The sequence below is a fragment of the Rissa tridactyla genome, chromosome Z (genome assembly GCF_028500815.1).
Source record: "Rissa tridactyla isolate bRisTri1 chromosome Z, bRisTri1.patW.cur.20221130, whole genome shotgun sequence".
Taxonomy (NCBI): Eukaryota; Metazoa; Chordata; class Aves; order Charadriiformes; family Laridae; genus Rissa; species Rissa tridactyla.
The window spans coordinates 87435010-87462028 of NC_071497.1; the positions used below are offsets into that span (position 1 = coordinate 87435010).

The window sequence follows — 27019 nt, forward strand, 5'->3', positions numbered from 1 at the left end:
TTCATGAAGTAACAAGACCGGGACTTTGCTACGTTGTTATACCACTGTAATGTGTTTCTGTGTTTGCTAATTAAGGGCGGGGGGGGAAATGAGTTTTCTCTATCGAGGTAAAATGTGTGATTTTATGTAGTTTTATCTAAAGGCAGCAGGTATTTTCTGCTGTTGTGTTGGTATTTTTCTTTTTGGTATGTGCAGCTCTCTCCTATTTATGTTGTGACAATTTGGTGCTATATAAGTGGGACAGTCTTTAACTCTTGGAATGGCTTCCCTGGCACTCGGCAGGGATGGTACATCATAGCTCAAGAGCAGGGCTTAAGTGATACATAAGTAAAATTTCCTTAATTCTTGCTTAATTTTACACTTTGTGCTCTAACAATGTGGCTGCTGAATTTGCTCACTGGTGGTAACCACCTCTCTACAGTCTTGTGGTTTTCTTTGCCAGGTTGTGTTATTTTGCCAGTTTCTTCCCGCTTAAACTGTGCCATTAGCTTTTGACTTTTAGAAAATATCAGCTTAAAGCTTGGCTGTATGTCCCCAAAGCCTCGTGCACTTCTGCACCTTGAGGGGCTGATGTACGCTGACATACTGATCGTTCTTTGCAACTAAGGCTGCCAGTGTTAAAATTGTCCCATAATGATAATAGCCCCGCAGCCTTGTTTGGTTGGGTGACGGGGCACGTGGCTGCAGCCACTGTGGGACTGTCTTTCTCCTGGCCAGGAGCTCCTGGCATTAGGCACGAGAGAAAGATGAGGAGCTAAACAACAGAAAATGAAGATTTGACCCTCAGGCACCCACAGGACATGAGATCTGAGTTTATAATACAAAACCTCTTGTATTTTTTGTTGTCTAACTCTGTTTGCAGCTTGAAGGTCTTGCATTCGCATGCCTCCAGTACAACCCAGTTAGAGTTGGTGAGGACAATGCAGAAGTGTGCAACAGCCACGGTTCTGCAGTCTTTTCATGCATTTACCTCTCCATTCCATACATTTGTGATGGAGCGCTGCTGGGAGAGGGTGATCTCAGAACAGCTTCCTCATCACCTACAGGGATCGTGTCACCCAGTTCTGAAATCAAGCGATATCTGGGTTGGAATGTGGCATCTGTTTAAGCAGTGCACAGGAATAGTACACAACAATTTTTAGGTCAGGAAGCCGGGAACATCATGATCAAGTGAAAATGCCAAGGGAATCGTAGGTGGGTGGAGTGTTATTACCCAATCTGGTATTTGGCCAGGGAACCAAAACATCTCTGAAAACTTCTGTGGATTGTTGGTAACCACAGCTGATCAGGACTCACCTCCAGGTCGCAGGGGAGTGTCAGCATCCAGCAATACAGATTCCCTTGTATCTTTTAAATGTCTTCCTTTTTGCATCTCCCCTGTCTCTCTGTCCACTACTTCCGTTTCACCCACAGGTGACGATATGATGTCACTCCAGTGGTTGGCAGGTGTTGCTGGTTCCCGGGCCCAGGTGACCACCAGCACGTTTGCACACAACAAGAGCGTTCAGTCGGAACCCGTTGGTGATTGTTCCCAACACATGTCTGTCCTACCCCTCCTGCTCTGGCTCCAACTCTCTGCTCCACCGTCCATCCTCCTCAGTTATGCCAGGGAATTTCTTAATAGGGTCACGTAGCGAACTAGATCAGGCAGTGAATGTTCTGGTTTTAAAGCCAGCTTAATTTCTTGATCTAGTTCATGCAAGCACAATGGGAGGTGCAAGATAGTACAGTGCCAGGGAGTGTGGGATCAGGAGTGAGTTGGTCTGCTTGTGTCCCTGAACGCTGATGGTAATGATTGTAAATGGGAATTTCATTGCATGGACTGGAACTCTTACATCAGTCAATCTTTTATCTAAGTTGTTTTCTTATGTTTACTTAGTAAATGACTGGATGCAGCTGTTGATGTGTACTTCCAATATCTAGTGAATTCCTGAGTCACACAGTTTCACAATCACATCTCTGTATTGGTACCATAACAACGTGTGGGTGTTTGAGGTACCACATCGCAGGTGATGGCTTGGAAACTACGCAAAGTATCCTGGCTGTTGACTTTTTAGATTCCTGTCACTGATGTGAATTCATTGACCTGGAAAGAAGGTCTTAAGATACGCAGAGTGAGTTGTGCATTTGGCATAACTAAGTATGTATTTATGAAGTTTTGCTGCAGAGCCAAAATGCTTTTTTTTACTGCTGTTCGGACACTGTAAAATTTTCAGGCATTTTCAGAAGTTTGTGCTGCGTTATTTGTGATCAGTTTTACTAATGTGGTATATTGTTCTGTTTCTAAAACCAGGAAAGTTTTCAAAAGTACAAGGCTATTGAGACAGTTGTCGATGACGGAAGTGCATCTTAAGGATCTGAAGATGCAACACAGGATTTCACCACTTTGACCTGTTACTAAATTGCAGCATTACAGTCTGCTTGGGAGGAGAATTTGTGAATTAGGAATGTTTGTTTGTGTACACATATGGGGTTTTTAAATAGTATTTTTCTGTTGATTAGGATTTTTTTGCTTTTCAAGTCCTCTAAGACATATCTGTTGTGTGATAATGTGTTAATGCTGCTCTCAGAACTTACAAGGAGATATATATGTGAATAATCATTATGAAGATGGAAGATGAAAATAAAAACATAAACCAGAAAGGTATGTGTGAAAATTCAGCAGGAAAGTGTATTTAAAAAACTGCTAACAGGGAAATTATCTACTCGAGGCTGCCTGACATGCTTGAGTTCAGCAGTAAAGTTTTCGGGAGGTGTTGAGTGCCTGGGGCTGGGAGCCTCTGCGTGAGCCCAGGTGGCAGGAGAGAACGGCAGCTGCAGGCGGGCCTCTCTCGACGCACTGTGCCTCCATCTGCTCAGACGGCACCGTACCGTCTTACCCAAACTAAAGCAATTCAAAGAGAGCATTGGTTTCTACTTGGTGGTCAGAGAATCACTGAATGGGTGAGGCGGGAAGGGACCTCTGGAGATTGTCTCATCCACCCCTGCTCAGATCTGGGTCAAACAGAGCAGGTGGCTCAGGGCCTTGTCCGCTTGCGTTTTGAGTATCTCCACTGGTGGGAAATCCAGTGTCTTCAGGCAGCCTGTTCCAGTCTTGGACCAGTCTCACAGTAAAGAAGTTTTGTCTTCTCTTTAAATGGAATTTCCTGTGTTTCAATTTCTGCCTATTTCTGCTTATCCTGTCGCTGGGTGCTGCCAAGTCTGGCTTAATCGTCTTCGCTCCCCTCAGCCAGGTATTTATACAGCTAAAAGCAACCAGTTGATGACCTGCGAGACCTGCCCACTCCTCCTGCAGGTCCTTCGCATCAGTCATGCAGCCTTTTGGTGAAAGTCCTGACTGACCTGTTTTGTATCTCTGTTATTTTCTGAACTTCTGGTTTGTATTTAGGCTGGAATAAAGCTAAGCGGACTTAAGCTGCCTGAAGTCGTTCCTTATATGTGCTCAGCTGTTACTCAGATCTTGTCTTACTTTGCAATGGTTACTGTTTTATCTTATAGTGAATACTCTAGTTAGGCATACTAAAAGAATTAAGATTAAATAATAGGTGCACATCTGAGGTAATAGTTATCTTTTATTCCAGAACTGGAATAAGCAGGTACTCCTGCAAGAACATGTCTTACAGGAAAATCTAAGGGAAGACTTTCATTGATACGTACTCATCTAGAATCTCACACGTCCTGAGTAGTGTTCCAGTTTTACTTGGCATTTCCTTCTCCAAAGAGCTGCTTTGTCTGTGTGACACTTTTTTCAGACAAATCAGTATGTCTGTCCTTCTTGGAAGCTTATTAGAACCCTTCTTGAAGCATTGTCTTTCTGAATTTGAGATTATTCTCTAATTTTATTTAAAAATTAGCTGTCAATTATTAAGGGTCTACAACAGCTTAACTGTTAACTATAGACTCTTTCCCTTCTGGAAAATAACAAACTTAAATGTTCGAAATTAAGATCAATACAATGCTTTATTCATAGTTTTTCTTTGTAAATGTGACTCCCGTTGTGTGTCAGTGCCAAGTGAAATGGAGGTGCATGTGTACCACCCGAAGTTTCAGTGATGTTTTCATGGTTTGTACCTAGATGTTGATGGCTGCTTGTCTTTCTATACTTTCTACTAGACTGAGGGCTTTTCAGGTGGTGTAACTTTATCCCAGGCCTTTCTTACTGGCTTTACAGCTTGGATATAGATCAAGTTGCAGACTAATTTTTACATGCATTTGGCTTGCGAGTGTCACGTTGTCATCTAAATCTCACATGCTGAACAGTTGTTTCACATTGTAAGTTGTTTGGCACAAGTTAGAATTTTGAAGTAGTTCTGTTGTTTTATAAAGCTTTCCAAGTCACTGACTAGTAATAACACTTAATACTAATGAGGTGTTTTCTCATGCCATTGCCTTTAATGATAGCTATCTTCTAATTTTGATCTTTAATGATACCATAGGTAGAATCCAAACTCTACTACATCGTAAAATTACACATACGTTTCCTCTAAGTCTATTTTAAACTATATAAACTAACTAGTATCTTCTTTCTTCCAGCAATTATGGTTCTTGTCCTTATCCTCCTCAATTGCACTTATCTCCTTTTCAAAATTCAAAGGAAAATCAGGTGGCTGAACCATGCCACTCTGGCTGCTGTCAGTGTAATGGTTCCTTTACACAGAGTCCGTGTGAGCTGTGCCAAAGAGGAAGCAATTTGTTGACCTTGAAGTTTCCTGATGGTTTTTGGGAGGCGGAATGGGAGGGAATATAGAAGGCATCAAGGAAGAAGCGAATCATTCTTTAATTGTTGGTTCTTCAGAGCTTCTACTACCGTCTGTGCTGGCTGTCTGAGATACGCACCACGGCTGAGTGGTTGATAGCGAAATCCTTCCTCCTGTTGGCTCTCCCCATGCAGCTTCAGTCCTCCTTGCAATGGGGCGGCATACCTATCTGCAATCTTTTGGGTTTGCAGTTGATTTGTGTGAGTTTGGGGCTAGAATGGGTGGTTAATCTATTTCTGCTCAAGGCTTCTGGGAACTCTGAGGGCCTGTGTTGAGTGGTTCTTGTATGACGTTTTATTAACTTTGCTCCTGACCGTTTCAGCAGCCACTTATTTACTGACTTTTTGGTATTGTTTATGGAGGTGAATGATATTCACCGATCGCTTTAACTTGCAGATTGAGCCGAAACATTTAACATTAGATTATATTTTAATGTAGAACTGACTCATTTGAGCATTAAAGCAGGAGTGTCTCCCTTTATTTCCCTTATGTTGGACATTGCTTAAAACAAATGTATTGTACTGGAAGGGTTCCATGAACCTCACCAGGTAAAGCAGCCTTTTTCCCATTGTAATTCGCTGATAGCTGAGGTTTTGTCTACCCTTTGGCGATAGTGACCAGGTTTCATTGCCATGTCTGCATTGATGTAACGGGTAACTGTCACACACTCAAGAAAATTCAGCGTACAGAATACCTAACGTGCCTGATGCGTTTGAGCACACGAAAGAGAAATGAAAGGATTCTTGCATTAGGACTGCTTTTGTACAAGATCAGTACGTAAATAAACTAGATGGTTGGACAGATTCGGGTTTCGTAAATAGACAAGATGTATTTATGTCTCTGCCAAAAAATAGAAGTGATTACCTTTCATTTTGAGAGAGCTAGCAGGAAAATGGGACAGCATTTGAAGTAGTGAGATTTTACATCCTTTGTAAAACTGAGTAAGTACCAGTTTTTAAAAATAATGCTCATTTACTAACTCAATAGCTGTGAGCTTTTTTGTTACTTTCAAATATTGTCATTCTAAAATGGGCTTTTGTCCTCCTTCAATTCCAAATTAAAGTGGATGGTGAGGAATACTTGTCAGTTTGTGATGTGGTGCGCAAAATAAACCCAAAACTTTCTGGGAGTCTGTTCTTTACCAAGTAGATTGGTTCAGCTTTTCACTGACTTTCTCCTCTTCAGAAGTAAATGTACGAAACCAACCAACCAAGCCCCATCTGGCAAGTGGTCATTTGGAACAGAGGATGCTGTAACTTCTAAAAATTGCTCTGGAGTGTTAAAGACTAAATAGGAAATTTTGGGATAGCTTTTGTTATACTTTGTCTTAGAATTCGCAGCAAGACCGTTTATAAAGCATCTAAGCTGTGCTTCCACCCCGCGCTGCCGAGCGCGTTTCCTGTCTGACCTGGCCCGCGCCTCGCAGGTAGCACAGAGTGAATACCGAGAGCACGGTGACATTTCGGCAGGGGTCAGCCCCTCCAAAAGGCAGCGCATGCTGGCGGTTTTATTGTCCCTTTGTGGTCTTTGCCAAGCCATGTCACTTGTGCAGGGCCTTACTTGGGCGTTTCCTGGTCCTCCAGGGATGCGGCTGCTGGCATTACACAGCCCGGGGGCTGCTGGGGCCTTCCACCGAGCAGGCCATATGTTGAGTGACTATTTCTGACAGCTCCAGCTGGTCATTCAGATTTTCTCATAAACCTGAACAATAAAACTGGCGGTAAAGATTTTGCTGGCAGCTGCAGGCTCTCGCCAGTGAACTAACTTTTCATTCTGTTTATTGCTTAAAAACATTAAATAACTGCTTGCCTTCATATGTTACATAATGACCTATATAAAATAAAGGTTATAGTGATACATACATAGAAGCATCATTTTCTAGCCAACAGCTCTGAAAAGTAGTTCAGTAATTCTGATTGGTAAAATGTGTTTCAAGTTGTAGGTTGGTAGGCATCTGCATCCCGTGCCTTTGCTGTTAAGAGTGGATTACTCGCTATTGGAGGGGGGAGGTCGGACTTGAGCGGGAATTATCAGTGTAATATGCAACCAAACAGGCAAGCTTGTGGATCGGAGAGCCCTTGTTATTTTTGTGACAAGGAGGTTTGAGGAAGAGACATAGTTATAATGAGAAATGTGAAATATAAGGTACTGGAAATTCAATTTACGATAGGGCAGGAAGAAGGTTGATGCAGGTTGTGAAGTGCGTTTTCTGGAAGCAGGAAGCCCCGAGATGAGAATGCCTAAATACTAGAAATGCGGAGGCCTGCAAGACAAAATTCTTTTCACAGAACAAAAATGTCTTAAAATGCTAAATATCAATGTACTAACCACCCCTAAATAATTTTTCTTATAAACGTATGTGTATAGTCAAGCATTGCATAAAGATGAAGTTTTATAAGAAGCGTAGTACTGGTAAAGGTGACCGTCTCCATGCTAGGAGCAGCTGAGGAAGTGAGTTTTTTAAGCTGTCACTGCAGCTCACTGACAGAGCCAGGCTAGAACTAAGGATTTTCCAGTTCCACTCTAATCCACAGACAAACAGATTTTGTTGCTTCAGCTGCTTTTGAGGGTGGGTTTTATTTTTCACTCCTGAAAACTTGGCCTGGGTAGAAGTGAAGACTTTTAACATCAGTCTGGAATTTGCACAGTTCTTACAGCCTAGTTTACCGTTGTGGCTGTGGCCACAGCCAGGCTACAGAGCATCTGGAAGTAGCGGATAAAATCAGTTATTCAGTGTAGATGCAGCAGTTCTCATGATTTCTAGATATGTTAAAATCAGATAAATATGTGGTATACTTGATGGCATGTCTACTACAGAATATATCGGGTGTCTCAGGCTTGGTACTTGTGTGTAAGTCACCTGTGTGTGTGTCTGTTGAGAAAAATACCCCAAGGGAACTTTGTAGACTCATCTCTTTGTCTCCCCATCATCTGCACTAGCCCATGGTGGGCTGTCCTCCCCATCTCGGGCACAGAGGAGGGACACTCTTCCCCACACAGATAGTGAAACTGCACCCATGTCTGGTCAGTCCTGTTTCTAATCAATGTGAAAATTTTCCATGTCCACAAGTTGCGTTTTTTTTGAACTAAAAGCTGCAGGAACAGATCTAGAAATAGGTGTAAATATTTTCTGCAGAGTGGTTGATATTTGAGTAACTGTATTGAAGCAGGAGGTGGAAGGTACTTGATATTTGCCAATATTAAGGGAGAACTACAGTAATTCTCTAAAAGCAGTGTACGCTACCAGCTTGTTCCAGTGGTTGCTAGGAAGAAGTTTACTAATCAAAATTCTGTGATGAAAGAAATCTGTTAGCTATTTTTACTTAAATTTGGAAAAAACTCAGGCTCCTTGGTGCAGATATTCTTTTTGTGTCGTTCCATGGGCATATAGCACAGCAGTGTGTGTCTGTGCTTTGGGGATCACGGGACTTTATGCTATCTTTGTAGTAGAAACAGAGTTCTTGGGATGTTATCATGTAAAATATGAATTTTAATATTAAACTTAATGCTCTGCTATGAGAAATATGTAAACTTGGCTTTGGAGCAGTAGTATGCACTTCCTGGAATTCTGTGCATAGCGTGGTTATAAATAAGCAGCAGGTTATTTGGGAATCACTAGGGCTGATATCTGGTATCATAAACAGTATCTGGGAGAAATTGTTTTCCCTGACAGTTGATTTTTGAAGAATGCAGTGTGCTTTTTTTTGAAAATGCATATCTTCCCAATGAATACCAAGAATCCGTCGAGCACAGTGACCAGCTCACAAAGCAAACACACTTATGCTATTTAACTACTTTATACCTCTTTTGTTGCCAAAATTTCCTTTCTTTGACTGTTGAATATCTACATTTGATGTAGATATTCATCATAGATTCCTCATACAATGAATCTACATTTCCAATCTAGATCAAAATGCTAGAGTTCATCATGTTTAGGTAAGATACTAAAATGATTGAGGGGCATAAGATGGTCAATATATGGTTTAAGTCTGGCTTTAAAATAAATTCATTTTAAAGGGAGTTATTTTTACTTGTGGAAACATTATAGATTTGTATTCAGTTAAATAGGCCTTTAAAAATCTTTAGGAAAGTATTCCCTTCATTTTTCAAGCTCAGTGCTTTCTGCTTCATTGTTCTGTTTTATTGACTTACTGTTATCTGATGTATAACGTCATGGTTACAGGGGAATTTGGGATGGAGTAGCTGCAAGAACAGAACCACCCCATTCAGTGGCATGAATTTTAGATTTCGTGTATTTACAGTCTGTATTTTAGGTCTATCTGTTAAACTTTTTGTGAAGTTTCTGTGAAAAGTTAAATAAAATTTCAGAAGAGATCAGAATTATCCTGAAGAAATAGGATCTGTAGATGGTAAAACGGATTATCTTGGGCCTGGCATGGCAGGCCGGTCCACTGCTGCTGGTGCTCTGATTCCCAGTAGGAACTAGATTTTGATGGGAGTGTGTGATGATTAATTGTCAGTGTGTGAGTACTCTGTCACGTTCCGGGGTACTGTGTAATACCAGTAAGCTACTGAGACACGTGGCATTTTGAGGTAACGTGGTGCTAAAAGGAGTCTCTCCCTGCAGTGCCTGACTATACTGTCTGTGCTTTTTATTGATTTGATTTCTGGGTTGCCCTCTGTTACTTACCGGCAGGGAAGATCAGCTGGTCCGTATGTATGTGGTTGGTTTGCACAGGGACGTGTTGAAGTTGCATGGATAGTAACAGACACATTTTAAAGAAAAATCACCCCTGAGATTTAGACTAATTGACAATAAAAGGTACCAGTGCAACTCTGATTTTCAGGTGGCACTGTTAATCATAAAGATTGTTAAATGCTGAAGTCATTTTGAGGTGTCTCTAAGTGGTAAAGATAACACCTGAGCAGTGCTTTAAAGTTATAATTTATTTAAAGCAATCACATTCCATTCAGTACGAAAATATTTTCATCTAGAAATGTTTTATCTAGTGTAATTGACTGTATCGAGTGTTTGGCAGAATACTGATGAGAGCTGTTTCTTTCTAGGCTTTATTGAGCTGTCAAGTGAGTGATAACAGCACACGTGTTCCTTGGTTTGTCCACCTCTGCTAGTATTTCATGTTCCTTTTCTTCTGCCTGTCCTTGTAAGTGGCTTGCTAGAAGTGCCCTGAGATATCCTGTGTGAATTTTTATGCTCTTCAGAGTGGTTGGTGTGAATGGGTGATTAGGCCACTGCATGCCGCCCAGTCCGAGCATCTTCAACAACCACTGACTATTGCAAAGATCAGAGAGATCTTTGAATTTCTAGACCCTCTTTATCCTGTCATATTCATAGATGCAAAATGGGTATGGAATATAGTCGGTGGAGGTATGAATAATGGTTCAAATAGCCAGTAATAAAGGTACAGTCGGGTGGAGACCAGGTCACGCTGTCATGCTGTCAGTTTGTCGGTGGTTACCTGCGTGGAAGATGGTGTCTTTGGCTTGTTCACTCTGAGAGAAGGTGGTGGTCAAAGAGATAGTGAAGAAGATGCAGAAAAGCAGTGTTTATCACTTCTGTATGGACATAACTGTGCATAAGTGAATCTGTGATGGCGCTATGTGGCCCAAATGTGATATAACCACATCCACATGCTAACTTAAAGTGACGTATGAGTGGTCAAGTGTTCAAGTGGGAAACACAGGATTACTGAAAAGGCTGCTTATAAGGGTTTGTAACTGTTCCTGAGAAAGTAAGCGTGCGGAATTAATGGAACGGCATTCTGGAAAAAAAAAACCCCAAAAGTTTTAATACTTTGGTTTCTGTTTGGGAAAGCAATAAAATAATTTCTTATTTTGGGGAAAAAACTTCACAATTCATACACTTCTGTCTTCACTGTTTGGATATTGGGTTCCCCTCCCTTCCATGTCAGATGTGCGTATGAGGTTTTCCTTTAAAAAAAAAGGGAAAAAAAAACTAAAGATTTGACACGATCATTTCAATGACGTGGTGAACAGTAATTTCACTCTGCTTTTTAATGCCTGTGGAGCCTAATTCATGGAAAGAGTGGATTATTACTTTGTGCTTTAAATTATTCGTTGGTTGTCAGAGGAAACAGATTTCATCAGTACTTAACATACATTCTGTGGACTAAGAAGCCATTTTGGACTGTCACAGAAAATGCTCTGCTGAAATAGATAAATTACAACAACAGATAATGTGCAATAATAAAGGGGTAGAAACCAGTAATTGTTAAAATAATGGTACTCAACCATCTTCATTTTTGCATCATTGTGACTGGATTGATGTGTATAACTGTTTGCTTTTCTGATGTAAAATTACTCCTTTTTCTGCCTTTTTTTTCTGTTTGACAGACCAGAGACGACTTCCTGGGTCAAGTGGATGTGCCGCTTAGTCACCTTCCGGTAAGCAGTGCTTTTGTCTCAGCGTGCTTTTTTTTGTCATCACCAGATGTGAAAAACCCAGATGTTATGTAGAATTTATTTCTGTAAGTAGTCCAGGTAAATTTTCTTAAAGCAAGCATTCCCACATAGCATTAGAGGCCTAAAGAAAAACGCTGTGGACAACAAAGCATTCCATGCACAGGAACTGGAGAGATGGTTCCCTTTGCAGGGACAAGGAAGACAGTTGCTCTCTGGTCTCTGTTACATTTCTCAACATCCAGGATTCACTTCTCATCCTGGTTCCTTCTTAAAATCCTTGTCTGGTCTGAGTCAGTTCATAAACAACATGTGGCCAATAGACCGGTTGTTTCTCACCTTACTGTTGGTGATTATTGTCCTATTAATTGTTTTATGCTTGGTATAAGTGTTTTCTGATATTATATAATGTTTTGGATGACTAACATCATCTGGATGTAGTTAATATTTTTAAAACGTTGTACAAGTTAATCTTACTTCCGTGAACTTGGAGAGGGTTTTTGTGTTTGAATGGGTGAGCATGGGAATGGTGGAAGTTACTGAACATCTTGACATCGAAATAAGGTTTTGATTTGAGCGTGACTGCTGCTATTTGTGCCTGAATTTGACTTCTTCCTATTGATGGATGTTATTGTAGGAGGAAAATGGCTTTGTAATGACTTGCACAGTGATGCTTATTTAGATATGTCTGTTATAGTTAATCATGAGTCATAACGCTGTTGTTGGCATATAAACTATAATAGTTGAAAAATACGATGGAACAATCAGAAATGTATTCTGATGAAAAATGCATCATTCCATTCTCATATGAGCTGTATTGTGTAGCATTATTTTGTCCCTACTGGTATGTATATTTCCATTTAAATGTACCCATCTGCCCAGACAGTAGCTAAATAGCCCATACATAACTGTAGAAGTCCTCTGGCGCTAAGCTACGTGTGTCCTGCAAACAATGTACTAGGAAATATAAAATGACGAGGGAGATATTCGTGCATGCCTATTTTGCAGTGTCAGGTAGTATTTTAAAGTTCCTTTTTAGTAAATATTGTTTTTAATCATTAAAAATCATCGGCAGGATTTGAGATAGAGCTGTAGACAAGTCACACGCTTTCTGTGAGCTGTTTTGAAGAATTGGCAACTTTTTGTTTTCCTTCCATATTTTGTAGGAAGAGAACAGCTCTCCTCTCACTGGGGACTTAGGTAGAACGTGAGGGCGCGTATCTCTTTCTAGCTCATATTTGAGTGGAACACTAAACTTTTCCAAATTGTTTTAAAGTCTTCTACTGTCTATATAGAAAATCCAAGATTGTAAAATTTCCTGGATCAGCCACTTAACTGGCATTGAAGAATAAAATCCATTATGCTAAAAGGATGCAATTTTGCAGTCCAGAGCTTCCCATTTCCTTCTGGGCTCGCTAGAAAGTGAATGTGATTTCTGTGCAAAATCTTTTCTCGCTCTCCACCTTTGAAGCAAATTTCTTCAGCTCCAGAAGCCACTTTTTTCCCCACAAATTTCCTCTGGGAAAAGTCACAATACGTATCTCAGAAGAGTCGTTCTTTCTGTAGGTGTAAGGCAGCAGTGTCTCCCCAGGGTGCTCACCTACCTGCCTGGGGGTCTCTTCTCATACTCTGCTAGAATTAGGTTTTTATATGCTTTTTAAGGGGTGTACACTAACTTTGACACTCAGGGAAACGTACTGTGTATCTTTATGTTCTAATTGATATTTTCCTCATTCATCCTTCCAGTACCTTAGTAAGAGACATTGTAGGGTATTTAGTAACACATGTTTGCTTTCTCATTCTAGCTGTAGTGCGCATTTGTTTGTCAGAATCTTTGTTTTCTCTAATGCTATGTAATTACTGCCTACAAAATTTGGTTAAATTATACAGCTGCTTATTTTATCTACGTTACGTCCAGTTGAGTACTAAAAAGCAGCACTTCTTAATCATGCATGCTTTGATGTCCTGTTGATTTGGTTAAAATCTACTACTATCTCTCTGGAAAAATGGGAAGTCTGTCTCACAGCTGAAGAGGACACTCAAGGCAGGAAATTCCTCACAGGATAAGAGTTCATTCCGTGAAAAGAAAGTCTGTATGGTATTTGATAGAATGTCTGAGATAAATGTGTTAGGATTGATTTTTAAATTCTTTTTTATTGACTTCAAAATATAACAGACAACAAAGCTTTTAATGAATAACAGTCTGGAGTTAGATTATGCTGTGTTTAGAAAGATTTAGTCAAAGGATTGGACTGGAGAAGTATTCCAGTTTGTAGGGCTAGGGCTGGGAAGGGTTTTTCAGATGCACTACTGGGGGGTTTTAGTGGATGGCAGACGGGCACAACATTCTGAGAAGTACCCACTAATTGTGTACTTGTTTTGAGAAAGTTTGGTGTTAATCTGAGGTAATAGATCTCTACTCTTACTGCAGTGCGTATGATAATGTGCGTACCCGTACTCTTTCAGTGTAACACAGTTCATGCTTCCAGTTTTATCGGCCCAAATCATATGGTTGATTAGAATAAAGTACCCCAAATAATCAAGATATTAAGTATGTATAAGGATTTCTGATTCTTTTATTTACCTTGTCATTTTTAAATTCCTAGTTTTGTACCTATAGCATCTGTTTTCTCACAGACGTGAAGGATATAACTTATTTGATAAGAAAGCTGAAATTCTCAAATAGATTTCCCAATAGAAAGTTTTCAAGATTTAAGGTTTTATGAAACTTATAATTAAATGGAAATCAGAAGATATAATCCATCAGCCTGGTAATATTACTTACGTATATCATAACATTTCAAAGTCTTAATTATTTTTGAAAGTCTCAGCTGCTTTGAGATAAAAATGAAAGCCAACCGAGAAGGAGTTTTATTTCACCACTTTCTAACGTGCAAAAAAAGTACTGCTTTGAAATGGATGCCACCTCTTCTGACGCTGCTGTTGGGTGACTGGAAAGAGTTGGGATTTGTTTGTTTGGTATTTTCCACCTTTTTCTGAATTGTGGGTGTTGTGTACGCTTAGAAATGAGACTGGGTTCAGCCCGTCACTGATATGTGCAGTGACATCTCGTGGGCTGCTCCTGCAACTGTGTATGTGAACGGCTGACGGTGATACACTGGTAGAGGTCTGCCTGCTGTAACTTCGTTATTTAAATATCTTCTCTAGCATTTCTACCACATCGGTGATGTGAATGTTCTTTATATGTCTCTGGACTTGTGGGCAAGCCCTTTAATTTGCCATTTTCTTAAATGCTTTTAGACTGAAGACCCAACCATGGAAAGGCCATACACGTTTAAGGATTTCCTTCTCAGACCAAGAAGGTGAGGGGCAGGACCTTTGTATTTTAAAACATTTCTTACTGCAAGGTTTGTTATTTGCAACTATTAAAGCGTCGTTGAATGAAATATACTTCTTTGTCTTCTAGCCACAAATCTCGTGTAAAGGGTTTCTTGAGACTGAAGATGGCTTATATGCCTAAAAATGGTGGCCAAGAGGAAGATAGCAATGATCAAAGGGATGATTCTGAGGTAAGGCTTAATGCTTGTGGAAGCATTCAAGTTGTTAAGAGATTTAGGTATAATTATAGAAAAAGTAGTACCTTCTAAAGATAAAACCCTGGTAGCAGTGTTAGTAGCAGCGTACTCCCCTCCCCCCAGCTTTTTTTTTTTACTGTAACACAGTGTTTTTTCAACCATTTCAAGTATTTCAAAGTATTGCAGCTGCCACAGTGAGTTCTAAAGTCTGCCCGACTCAGTGTGTGAGCAAGTATAAGTGGAAGTCACACCAAGTAGAAAAATTCATAAAGTATAAGCAAGTAATTTATAAACATAATGGTCCGTATTAGGTACATCTTCTTCAGAGGCCATTTCAAAACCAATGTTATAATGTCTGTCTTTATTTCCTTGGCAGCGTTGACTGCAGAGAATAAAGCTCATGCAAGCACAGCAAGCTTAAAGACTTCCCAGCACTCTATCAGCTGTCATCCATTTTAATAATTAGCTGCAATTAGGGCTGACAGTCACTCTGTCAGCTCTAATTAGTAAGTTTGCCTTACTAATAGTGTGCAGCAGTTGTCTGTAACTTGGGAATGAGGGCTCTCAACTCAAGCCGTGTGTCCCTGAGTTCAGCAGTTAGCAGCTGATTCCGCTAGAACAGGCAACCACTCAACTACGTTTGGGAATCCCTGTTATAATAGACTCGTGGGATTTTAGGTGTTTTGTCATTGAAATGAAGTGCACACTGTAACCATGGAGTTTATTCTATTTCTACCCAGTTTACATTAAAGCAATTTTGAAAGTTTCTGGAAAACTTTCAGAATCTGCGCCTATATGCTAATGTAAGCAACGATGAAATAAGTTCTCTTGCGCTTGAACTTTAAAATTTTAATTTTTTTTTCTTCATTTCTAAGCACGGATGGGATGTGGTTGATTCCAGTGACTCCGCATCTCAACGTCAGGAGGAGTTACCACCTCCTCCGCTGCCTCCTGGATGGGAAGAAAAGGTGGACAACCTGGGGCGGACTTACTATGTCAACCATAACAACAGGACTACTCAGTGGCATCGACCCAGTTTAATGTGAGTGGCAGTGTGGGGCAATGTTTTGTGGATGTGTGCAAAATTATCACGAAGGGTAGTGATTTTTTCAAGCAAACGTAACCATTTTGAATTTACAAATTCAAGGCTGGAAAAAGTCTTAGGCAAGACTTTTATGAAGCAGCTGATAAAGGCACATGATTCTTTTCAGTAATAGATTAATCATGATTTTGGTGCTGTGCTACATGTCTGAGACTATATTTTATTCATGGAAAAATTTTCACAGATGCGCTAGTAAGTTGAGAACCAAAGTCTGGATATCTTCAGTTAAAAAGGAAACATCTTTCTTTTTTTTTTAAGAATGAGACTTCCCCCACCCCCAGCAAATCACATACATATAAGTATCCTGGGAAATTCTAGGAAATTTCTAGGGATGGGAGGGAAGTCAGTGCATTAACAACATACCTTAGAATATTGGGAGACAGATGTGGAATTTTTCAGTAAGTAATTTAACAGGAATAAATTATTTTCTTCTGTAGAGACTGTTGGAAAAGTAAGGGGGGAAAAAGTCAACTCTATTATTAATTAAGGTAAACTGATTAGCTTTGAGGAGGTCCTAATTCGTATTCAGTGTACAGACTGCATTACCTGTGTACACTGGTTGCGCTAATGTGCAGCTCCTGTTCAAACCTTCATTATATGTTTCTTATGATTAGATTTATAAAGCTGTAGCAAGCTTACATTTTTAAAAGTAGGTGTAATTGACAATGTTAAGAGTTATACTGAAATCCTGTACTAGTTAAACATCTTGTGTTATTTTTATGTAGCGACTATTCTTCCACTATTGCTTATTATACAACAGTAATGGTTATTCTTTCTTGAATATTCAGAATCATAGCTAAATTACGCAAATGCGTGTTGTCCTTGTTTAAGGCCCTATTTGTTCTTCTTCTCTGATGCATTTATCTTAGAATTGAACTAAATTTTGTTCTATATGTTTTGAAATATTTGGTATTGAACTATTTGAGCTATTTACTAAGCAATGTGTATTTTGTCAAGTAAATCTCATCAACTACTATCATTATGATTGCTAATGGTCAGTAAGTGTCTGTAAAAAAGCAGGTTTTGTAAATTACTTGATTTAGCACCTCCTTGTAATCTGACTATGCTAAATGAAGTAAAAAGTTACATGGATTCAGAAATGTTTGACTAGCAGATACCAAAAAATAATCATTACTGGAAATGTAATAATCAAATAATCATTACTAGAAAGCGCCATCATCGGAGGGGTGTATAATGAAGGCCTCAGAGGTTCACTTTTAGCTAGATATCACCACAGGATGTCTGGACACAAATGCATAATTACTGCTGATAAACTTTACGCATGACACCAGTGAAGAGCGAAGACTTTAGAATTTTTAGCTTTTAAATTCTATGAATTCATGAAATCACTAGGAGCGGAAGGTCTCAAAGAGGTTGAAAGTAGGATACGTAACCGCTCACTTTTAGGCCAGTAACTCAGGTACTAAGTTCGTCATCGAGGAAAAACAGGGAGTGCTGTACAGTCCATGTCTGCAGTAGGAAGATGAGAGTAGTTCATTTCTCATAGTTCTTTAGTGTGTGCAATGGTAAAATGATTGCACACAGAAGTTTTTCCTCAATGTAACCATCTTTCAAAGTTACAGTCCCTCATCCAGAAGGAGAGGCTCAAATGCAATGCTGCCTTCTAACAACATCTGTCCATTGAGGACTGCAGCAGAGATTTGTACCCAGCTGTGCCCGTTGAGAATAGCCCAGGCAGGTCTCCCATCAACGGAACTAGGGTATTTTCCATTTCCACCACTGATGGTGTGAGCTAAACTAGTGGTTGCAGCCAGTTCAAAAAGTTATCCATACTGCAACAGCTTGCGTTCGCATTGGCTATCGCAAAAAGGAAAACAATAGTTGACATAAAGACAGGGGCAAAAGTAAAATCTCTGTGTCAGGAACGACTCTGGTCATGGCAGGAAAGGATGAGCAAGGATGGGTTAGTATATTTCAGCGTGGACTTCCATTTCTGCTCACCCAACTTCGATGCATAAAGAATGTTAATTTCCAGTGTTACAGGACATTGGTGAAGTGCTTCCAGTTTTATTTACTTTGGATTGAGGGATTAATAGAGCTCCTATTTATGAAGCCTGACATATGCAAGAATAATGATTTTTGTAATTAAAAGCATTAATGAGGTTTTGAAAGAATGGACAAAGTAGGTGTTTTAGTTTAGCATTCATTATTTTCTTGTTCTTTTCTTCTTCCCATGCTTTCATTTCCCCGCTCTCCAGTGATGTGGGATCTGAGTCAGATAACAATATCAGACAAATAAACCAGGAAGCAGCCCATAGGCGGTTCCGCTCTCGGAGACACATTAGTGAGGATTTGGAACCGGAGCCTGTGGAGGGTGGAGACATTCCAGAGGTATGGAAAGGTCTTGAGTTTAAGAAGTTGACTAAACTTCAAGTTGATATGTAAACTAATTACTATACAACATTCATAGTAACGTTTTTTTGCGGTATTTATGGAAATCGCGTAAGTAAAATACCAGTAACACAACAAAAGTCCTGAACAGAGCTATACTTTCAAGGTCCCATGCATTTGTGGGTGCTTGATAATTTATGCACAATATTAAATACTATGTAAATGCTGGGAGAAAAATTTAGAATTCCAAGTGTTGCTTGTTATATATTTGTTAATAGAAACACTTTCAATATTCTGCTTTGAATAGCAGTGGAATAAGTTGCAAAAAGAAAGGAAATGGACTGGCTGGAACTGCATGTACTTCAGTTTGCTTCAGTGAATTGATTTAGAGAAAAGAGAAGCTGTTGGGGTTTTTCCCCAAATACTTGGGGTTAGTTAGAATTCTGAGATCTTATCAGTCAGGTGAGTGTTTGTTTAATTTATAGCTAGTCTAAATAAATAAAATCTGGTAGATATTTGTAGGCCTAAGTGAGAGTTTGTACAAAGCTCTAATCCCATTCAACTTTAAGAAATATTTTATTATGTGAATCACAGACAAAATTCTTCATGAAAGCTAGTTTTGGTTCTCTAAATGTTATTCAGAGCAACAAATAGATTGCTGAAACTGTTGTTGCACTTGTCACCTGGTAATATTTGATTTGCAGATACTAATGAGTATTTTCTATTAAGCATTTTATTCTAAATTAAAATTAACAGTTGTTTCTTACAAGTTTTTAGTAAAAGTGCAGAATTAGTTACATTTTGGACAAAATTTCAGATAGAATTAATTTAATGAGAGCTCTTTTTTATGCTTCTTTTCATCTACATCATTTCCTGTGTTATATAATAAAGCATTGTGTCGGCAACAACATGAAGACTGTTTTGAAGTCAACACGAAACCCACTTTTCCCTGTGACTGCTTCACACCCAGTGGAGTGTTTGTTTGTTTGGTCTAGAAGTTGGTTTATTTCGTTAAATAGTAAGGCTGATCATCACGCCTGTGTTTGTCACAATGAGGTGGTCACGTAGACGGGGAAGGGAAAGAAGACACCATTTGTCTTTATAAACCCTTAACGTAGTTTCTTCTCTTTTGTTAGCCTTGGGAAACCATTTCGGAGGAGGCGAGTGCAAGTGGAGATTCCTTAAGCTTGTCATTGCCCCCCCCTCCTGCATCTCCAGTATCCCGTACCAGTCCTCAGGAGCTGTCTGAGGAACTGAACAGAAGACTTCAGGTCACTCCTGATTCCAATGGGGAGCAACTCAGTTCTTTGATTGTACGTGACGTGCTGCTCTGTCTGTATACCTCTATTACTGTAACCTTCTGTTAGTTCGACCTAATCTCAGTCATTTACACAGATGGGTAGTAATTGCTGGTCTCAGGAAAACCTGAGCGTGCAGTTAAAATTATCTTCCAAGAAATGCATCGTGATTTCATCATAAAGCAAACTGCCTCAAACAACAGAATTCCTCAGTTTAGATTTAACATTTTCTTCTGTGTGAGTTAAACTTCAGACTCTGCTACTGTTTTACCTTTAGTGAAAGAAAATATGTAATACCAGAGAGTATCAAGTTAAGAATTTCCAAAGAAAAGAGGAGAAACTGCTAATGCTCTTTCAATTATCATCCATTTTAGTACATAATAATTTTTCTGAAGTTCAGTATTTTAACTGTACGTGTTTATATTAAAGCATGTGCTCTCTTGCATTAGGATTTTATAAACCTCTCATAGTTTACTGGATCAACTATTATAAGACTAACAAAGGATTAGAACTGGAAGTAGGTAGTTCTGGTGCAATCCACCACAAGTTCGTAAATGGCTAGTCTGGAAAAAATTGTCTCTCACAATAAGAGTTTACTTGAGGTAAACCAAAAACTTGTTCTCTACATTTGTGTTAGCCATTAGTTTGTCAGACTGATGATACCACAAAAAATAAGGATAATACACTTGCAAGAAGGGAAATGCCTTATGTCTCTTCGATTAAAAAAACAACTGTATTAGACAGTACATCAAGCTGAGATTTATTCATTTTTTTATTCTTGATATATGCCATGAAGGTACCTTTGCAACTCAGGAGATAAGAAATCATATTTACTCTTGGTCTGATTAAATAGAATCTTGATTAGGTGCAAGTTTTTCACAAAGGCCCTACACAGCAGGTGTCTTACAATGATTTGAATATTATCTAGAGGTTAGGTAGCAAATTATAGCTCTGGCTGACCATCTGCATAAAGAGGTGCTTGTGCTTTTGTAGGTAACTGCAGATTTTAGTAGACCTTCACTTGGAGGGCAGAAGGGTAATCAAATAGTTGCAGTGGCAAGACTGCAGCCTACGTTTTTTTGCATTAAATAAATAAATGGCATAGCTGCAAAGTTATCTTAATTAAAATAATTCAATAATTATATTCCAATACAAACTAGCTCTTTTATGAGCCATTAAGTGATAGCATCTTTCTTATCAGTGCAATAACAATTATGCTCAGACCACATTGCAAAGTAGGAAATTGTCAAAGCATTTAAAATGTCTGTTACTGGGCGTGATCCAGCGTAAGGGTGTCGGGATCCCGGAAGTACCGTAACAAAGCAGGCCGTGACATTGCTCTGGGAGCCTCGCCGAGGCAGGCAGCACTCTGTGCGCAGAGCCTGGTGGGCAGCAGTGTTCGGTGGGGAGCCCTAGCGTGTCTGGCAAGGCGGCTCACGTCTCTGAACTGGGCTTCCCAGCGCTCTGGCCTCTGTGAGGCCTCGCTGCACAGCTCCAGCACTTGAGTCTGAGCTGGTTCTGCGTGGATTGCCAATGCTTACCTTGGGCTAATAGATCCTCCCGGTTTGGAGGTCAGCAAGCTCAGTACAGAGACAGCCATGAGCTTCATTTGGATTGAGCCAGGCAGGCAGAAGTTTGGCACTTCCAGCTGAACGTGAGCTATAATCCATGTGCTCAGGTATGTCCACATGGCATTTCCTTTTGATCCAGATTCCCAGAGGCTTGTGAGATCAGCTTCATGACTTTGCATGAAGGAAGCTTGGGTCCAGAGTTTCTTCCAAACCCACCAGCTCTAAACTGGCGGGTTTAATAAAGCTGGCCCAGAGCTGCAGATTGTGGGCTGAAGGTAGAAGCCCCTTCAGTTGCATTTCCCCGACAGCGTGCCTACACTGGTGTATCCAGCCTGACCTCTGGGAGCTCTGTGCAGAGACAGCTCCCATGTCACCACATCCATACATGCTTACATGCATACAGCATGGCAAAATTGCCAACAGATAGTTGAGGAGTGATTGGATGTGTGTTAAAGTATTTTGTCACTCTCCTCATGTAACTGTGTAATGCCAGAAAACACTGCAAGACTTGTGGGTCAGTACGTTTGTCAGACAAATCCTTTCACATTAATCTTTAGCATAACATAGAAGCAAGGTGTAATTACGTCTTTTTTTCTATTCTTTTTTTTAAACGGTGATCTTTTAACACAACGTGCTCTTAGTACTGATGTTTTCAAGGAAGAGCCAGAGTTTCCGATACGTCTCTCTAATAGTTGTTGCTTCGTTATCTTTCAGTGGTGCATCAGGGTGCCCACCTGAGTGGTTATAAGTAGGCTGGGTCGTTTGCTTGTTTGTTAGTGCATTCATACTCACACCCTTAATGGTAGTATTTTGACCTGGCGTAACACTGCTGCATTCTGCCACTGGTTTTATGATAGTAGGAAAAAAAGAAGAAATCACATCTTTTTTCTATCAGAATTTGTTCATGTTGACAATTCTCCTTTAGAAAAGTGAGTGAGCCCTTTTATTATTACTATATATGAAGAGTCATTGTCAACAGAGAAACTACATATACCACTACCTAGATAGAATAGATACTAAGTGTTTACAGGAGATTTTGTTACAGAGAGGTTTGTACCTGTAAAACTTCAGTAATCTGTCTAGTAATTACCTATATTCTGATGTCCTTTTGTTTCATATTATTTGTATTATATTTATAGGTGCCCTAACGATCATTACAATATGGAGTTCTATCTCTAGGAGTTAGTTTGCTTTCGTATGAAATTTCTGAATAAAATCCAGCCAGCAAAGTTCTCAGCACTTCTCTGTTAAACAGTAAACTTTAAAGCTATTCTTAATGCTATTATTGAAGAGTAAGCTAACCATGTACTATGATGCAAATTTGGAAATTTCTTAACACGCCACCAGATGGTCTCAGCAAGGCTCCCACTGAGGCTGTAATCCCAGTGAAGGTTCTGCAGAACTTGCTGCTTTCCCAGCCACAGGCTCAGGATGTCGCAGATGTGGCAACCACAGAATCGTCCCCTGCGTGGGACTTGGCAGCACCTTGCGCCCCTGTCCCAGTAACGCCTGTAGGGGTTAGCTGGAGCCATGAGCCCTCCCGAGACGGCTGTTAGCTCTAGCCTATTGATTTCCAACGGCTGCGTTGCCAGTAGTCAGCCCGAAGTTTTACAGTTTCTTTATACTGCTTATGCTCCCTCCAGGTTCTCTAAAATGACTTCCAAACATACTTGAAAATAGCTTTTCAAAAGCTCCATGGCGGTTTCACGTCCCATTATGTCTTTAGTTAACTTTCCCCTTTACTGCTGATTCCACAACTGTTAATTTTCCTGCGTGTTTTCCCTATTCTCTTCTCTTAATTTCGTCAATAGAACGTTGTAACTTTGATGCTAAAGATGAGTACAAGATGTATATCCCAGTACTTTCCTTTTCTCAGTTAATCTGAAAGAGTCCAGGATGGAATGCTGAAAATTTACATTTTTCATTGCTTGCCATGTTTCTGTAGAAATATTAAAACTAAAGACATTGCAACATAAGTACTATTTTTTAGGTGTTTGGATTAAATAGCAGAAAAGTAAAATTACTGAATAAACCCCCATGTTTTAAGACACCTTAACTTAGAGACATCTTTTTTCTTTTTTTTTCAGCAAAGAGATCCTTCTTCAAGATTAAGATCTTGCAGTGTAACAGACGCAGTTGCCGAACAGTCTCAATTATCCTTGGTAAACCAAAGCTAACTTCTGTTTCTTTTTGTTCAAACGTTCTCTGATGCTGAATAATACCTTTTCTTAGGTCAGTTTGTCCGATATAGCTCAGTAACCAGTATGGGCTTATGACTGTCCCAAATAGTAACGGGTACCATATTGATCTCGTCATGGTCAGCAGCTAAAATGGGGACATTCATGAGAGAGAGAAACATTTGAGACGGAGACCATAGTCACACTAACTTTAGTTATCTAACACAGAAATTTAGTTTACTAAACTCTAGCTATATAGTCAGTGGAGAGCAAAAAACTGGGTTTATCTCAGCTGGGATAGGAGGGGGCAGTAGCACCATCTATACTTGGAACTGTAGCAGCCACAGGACTCTCCTATCAGGTATATTTTTGTGTCCCATAAATTGATTTTACTTGAAATATATAAATCTGCATATTAAAAAGGATTGGCGTTTTACCTACCTGTAGTTAAAAGGAGCCTCGTATGATAGAACTGAATTGCATCTGTTGTACTTTTCCAGAGTAATTTAGATAAGCAGCACCTTCTGCAAGTTAATTAAAGTAGATTCTTCAAACAGGAAAAGATACAAAGGTGTTTTTTAAAAAGAGTTTCTCTTTCACATCATAAGCATGCACACCTTTATTTTGAATGGTAGAAAGTACAAAATATTGTACGTATTTTGTCCTACAACCGAAGTATGAAGATTGCAAAGGTGGTAGACTGTAGAGACACTACTTTAAATAGAATTGTGCAAGGTATGCTTATGAATAAAACTGTTCCGATTTTCAAAACAATTTAATTTTTTTAAAAATTATACTTCCAGGAATATTTTCCCCAGTTTTTTTATTAGAAATGTATTACATATGAATTTACAGATAGCAAATTAATGTATCTTTTTTATGGAAATACTGAGTAAATAGAGTATATCAGTAAGTTTGTTATTAGAGGCGATGTCTCTCCTTTGCTTGTTCTTTCTGTTGCTACTGGGCAGATATTTACAATAACAGTAGTGTTTTTCTCTTTGTTTAATTTTTTCACGTGTTCTACAAGTTGTTTAGTGTATCTACGTTTGCTGCTTACAAATGCATGTAATAGCTGTTGTTCAAAGAACTGCTTCTGAAGTATTATCCATTCTTTACTTTCTCTTCTGGGTGCACAATGGTGTGGTTTCCAGCCCAATTACACCTTAACTGTCCTCTCTCTACTAGACAAAGCTGACTCCTAATGCAGTCTGTTCCAGAGGTGTTCTGCTTCTTTATTTAATCTCACCGTATGGACTCTGGGGTTCTTTAACCAGCATAACCAGCATAATCAGATTGGGATTGGTGATATGTCTCGCACTTTGTTGTTGTAGAATGCTCATTTCATTAGCAGGTGTTCAAAACAGCAGAATTGAAAGCATTGCCCTAAAACAGGGATGTTACTGGATCTTAACCATATTTAATCCTTACTGAGCTAACGATAATTTGTCTTCTAGCAACTAAATACATGCCTTCTTTCTAAATACAGTGCTCTTCTTGACTGTATTATTCCTTACTGAAAATTCACAGTATCGGTTCCATCTTCTTCATCTGACTTCTGTGCGCTCACTGATGACCAGCCTGTATCCATTTGGTTTTTAAATACCATGTTTATGGGCAGAACATGCAAAATTCGGTTGGGGGGGAATCATGTTACATTTAGTATAAATGCTCTTATTATCATGATTAGCAATACTGAACGTATAGAATTGGATACAGGAACTTTTGAAATGAGTTCCCGTGGTGGTTTGAGATTCTGACTTGGTTATCAGTGATTGATGACTCATTTTTTTTGCTATTATCTTAAACATCCTTTCCATCTAATTGCTCTCTTTTAATAAATTTGAGTGTCTGTGATTCCTTACTCGTAAAGATGTGACGGTATCTGTGACCTTCATTGCTAAATATACTTATCTGTAACGTTAATTATCATTTAACAGCAGAGTGGTCCATCTAGGAGAGCTCGTTCTTCAACTGTCACAGGTGGTGAGGAACCAACGGTAATAATCCTCTTTATCAAACACTATCTCTAAATAAAATATAGGTAGATTTAAGTCTTGTACAATAAGGGACTTTTTTTTTTTTTTTTTCCACAAAGCAGCAGTGTTGAATGAAATAAAACCACTGAATGGTTATATTTTTTGGTTTTGTTTCAAATTTTCTCAAAATTTCTCAAAACATAGTAATTTCCCTCAAATACTAGCATGTTTCAATGATGTGAATATGCCACTGAGTTTCAACAAAGCTATGCACTAAGGAAATACCACAGGCTTCTGAAAAATGAAAGATACAATACCTAATTCTTTAAAAACTGATATTGAAAGAATCAGGGATTAGAGACATCAAAGTAATACACATGTAGCTGTGGTTTTAGCTTGCGTCTGTCTTCCCTTACTCTCCATTAGACTCATTCATTTAAATTCTTTTAAGTTGATCTTAATTTGAGAACCGTGGAGCTACAGTGATATATCATATAGCTCTTAATGGCCTTATTTAATGCCAGTTTTAATTTTCCAGTAGTTGTTCAGCAGTCCAAGGCTGAATTTTTAGTTTGATCATCCAATAAAATTCTTGAAGTGCTTTTCTGAAAGTGGTAAGGGGTTCGAATTTCTATTGGACTTTGTCAAAAACATCCCATTCTTTTTTAACCCGATTAAATGTCAATCTGAAACAAGTTATTTCATAGAAATCATTTTACACTAACTATCATAAATAGCTTTTATGAATATTTTTTATTAAATTGTTTGCTGTGAGGGTGGTGAGCCCCTGGCCCAGGTTGCCCAGAGAAGCTGTGGCTGCCCCATCCCTGGAGGGGTTCAAGGCCAGGTTGGCCGGGGCTTGGAGCAACCTGGGCTGGTGGGAGGTGTCCCTGCCCAGGGCAGGGGGTGGCACTGGGTGGCCTTTAACGTCCCTTCCCACCCAAACCATTCTATGGATCTATGGTATCATAGAATCATAGATTGCCATGACCCAGGTGCAGGACCTCGCACTTGGCAAGTGCTTGGGCCTACCTCTCGAGCCTGTCAAGGTCCCTCTGGATGGCATCCCTTGCTATGCACTGTGAAATAATTTGTTTCAGGGAAAGAAATGTAATTTAAACTTGGTGTGTTTCCTATTTATATGTGGTCATGTCAGATGCTCATTTGGGTGTCGACATCATTCTGTAATACTGTCTATATTTACTGTGTTTTGAATTTTAGAATCCGAGGAGCATACTTCGATTTTGTTCTGGCAAAGAGCAATTTTTTTGTGTCCTTTCAAAACCTGCTTGACTTGTTAATTATTAGTTAAAATGTGTGCTATATTGAACTGTAATGTCTTTTGTTGGCAGAATATCTTGTCTTGATTATACTTTTTAGATCAAAATACTAATATTCTTCTGCAAGTTACTGAATTCAGACTTCACTAGCTCATAATTAAGACCGCTGTATCATAGATGTTTTACCTAATTATATTGCAGCTTACTAATGGGACCCTACCCCCCACTTGGTCTTCATTCAGCGCGTGTTCGTGCTCTGAAACCCAAATCTGTAGAGTCCTTAGGACTTAAATAGGATTCATGCATTTAAATCCAGAAGCATTATCTTCAAAGGTTGCCATTCTCGTTGTCCTTTAGGCGCCTAAGGTTTGTAGACGTACAGTCTGTCAGTAGTAGAAGTTTCTGGGTCACTTTAGTTTTGCTTTCAGAATCCCTGCAAAACCCCTCATTGGATGAGACCGACAAGTTCAACATTCTTCAGCCTTGGTCCCTAACGAAGCATAATTAATGCAGACACCCAGGGGCAGACCACACCAAAATGTGGTGCTGTGGCATCTTAGGAAGA

At 39.4% G+C, this 27019-nt stretch overlaps 1 protein-coding gene across 13 annotated transcripts in view; it reads left to right on the forward strand.

Annotated features, from left to right (window-relative positions):
- Nucleotides 1-27019, forward strand: part of LOC128903015 (E3 ubiquitin-protein ligase NEDD4-like) — a 161494-nt gene that overhangs the window by 105056 nt on the left and 29419 nt on the right. For 10 of the 13 annotated variants that reach the window (XM_054186878.1, XM_054186879.1, XM_054186882.1 and 7 more), the window contains 8 exons: nucleotides 11094-11144; nucleotides 14421-14482; nucleotides 14587-14689; nucleotides 15571-15737; nucleotides 18017-18149; nucleotides 19286-19462; nucleotides 23106-23180; nucleotides 25136-25195. In XM_054186878.1, coding sequence (XP_054042853.1) covers nucleotides 11094-11144; nucleotides 14421-14482; nucleotides 14587-14689; nucleotides 15571-15737; nucleotides 18017-18149; nucleotides 19286-19462; nucleotides 23106-23180; nucleotides 25136-25195 — 828 coding nt within the window. The remainder of the gene's footprint in view (nucleotides 1-11093; nucleotides 11145-14420; nucleotides 14483-14586; nucleotides 14690-15570; nucleotides 15738-18016; nucleotides 18150-19285; nucleotides 19463-23105; nucleotides 23181-25135; nucleotides 25196-27019) is intronic. The other 3 variants (XM_054186881.1, XM_054186871.1, XM_054186873.1) reach the window with 1 other exon arrangement.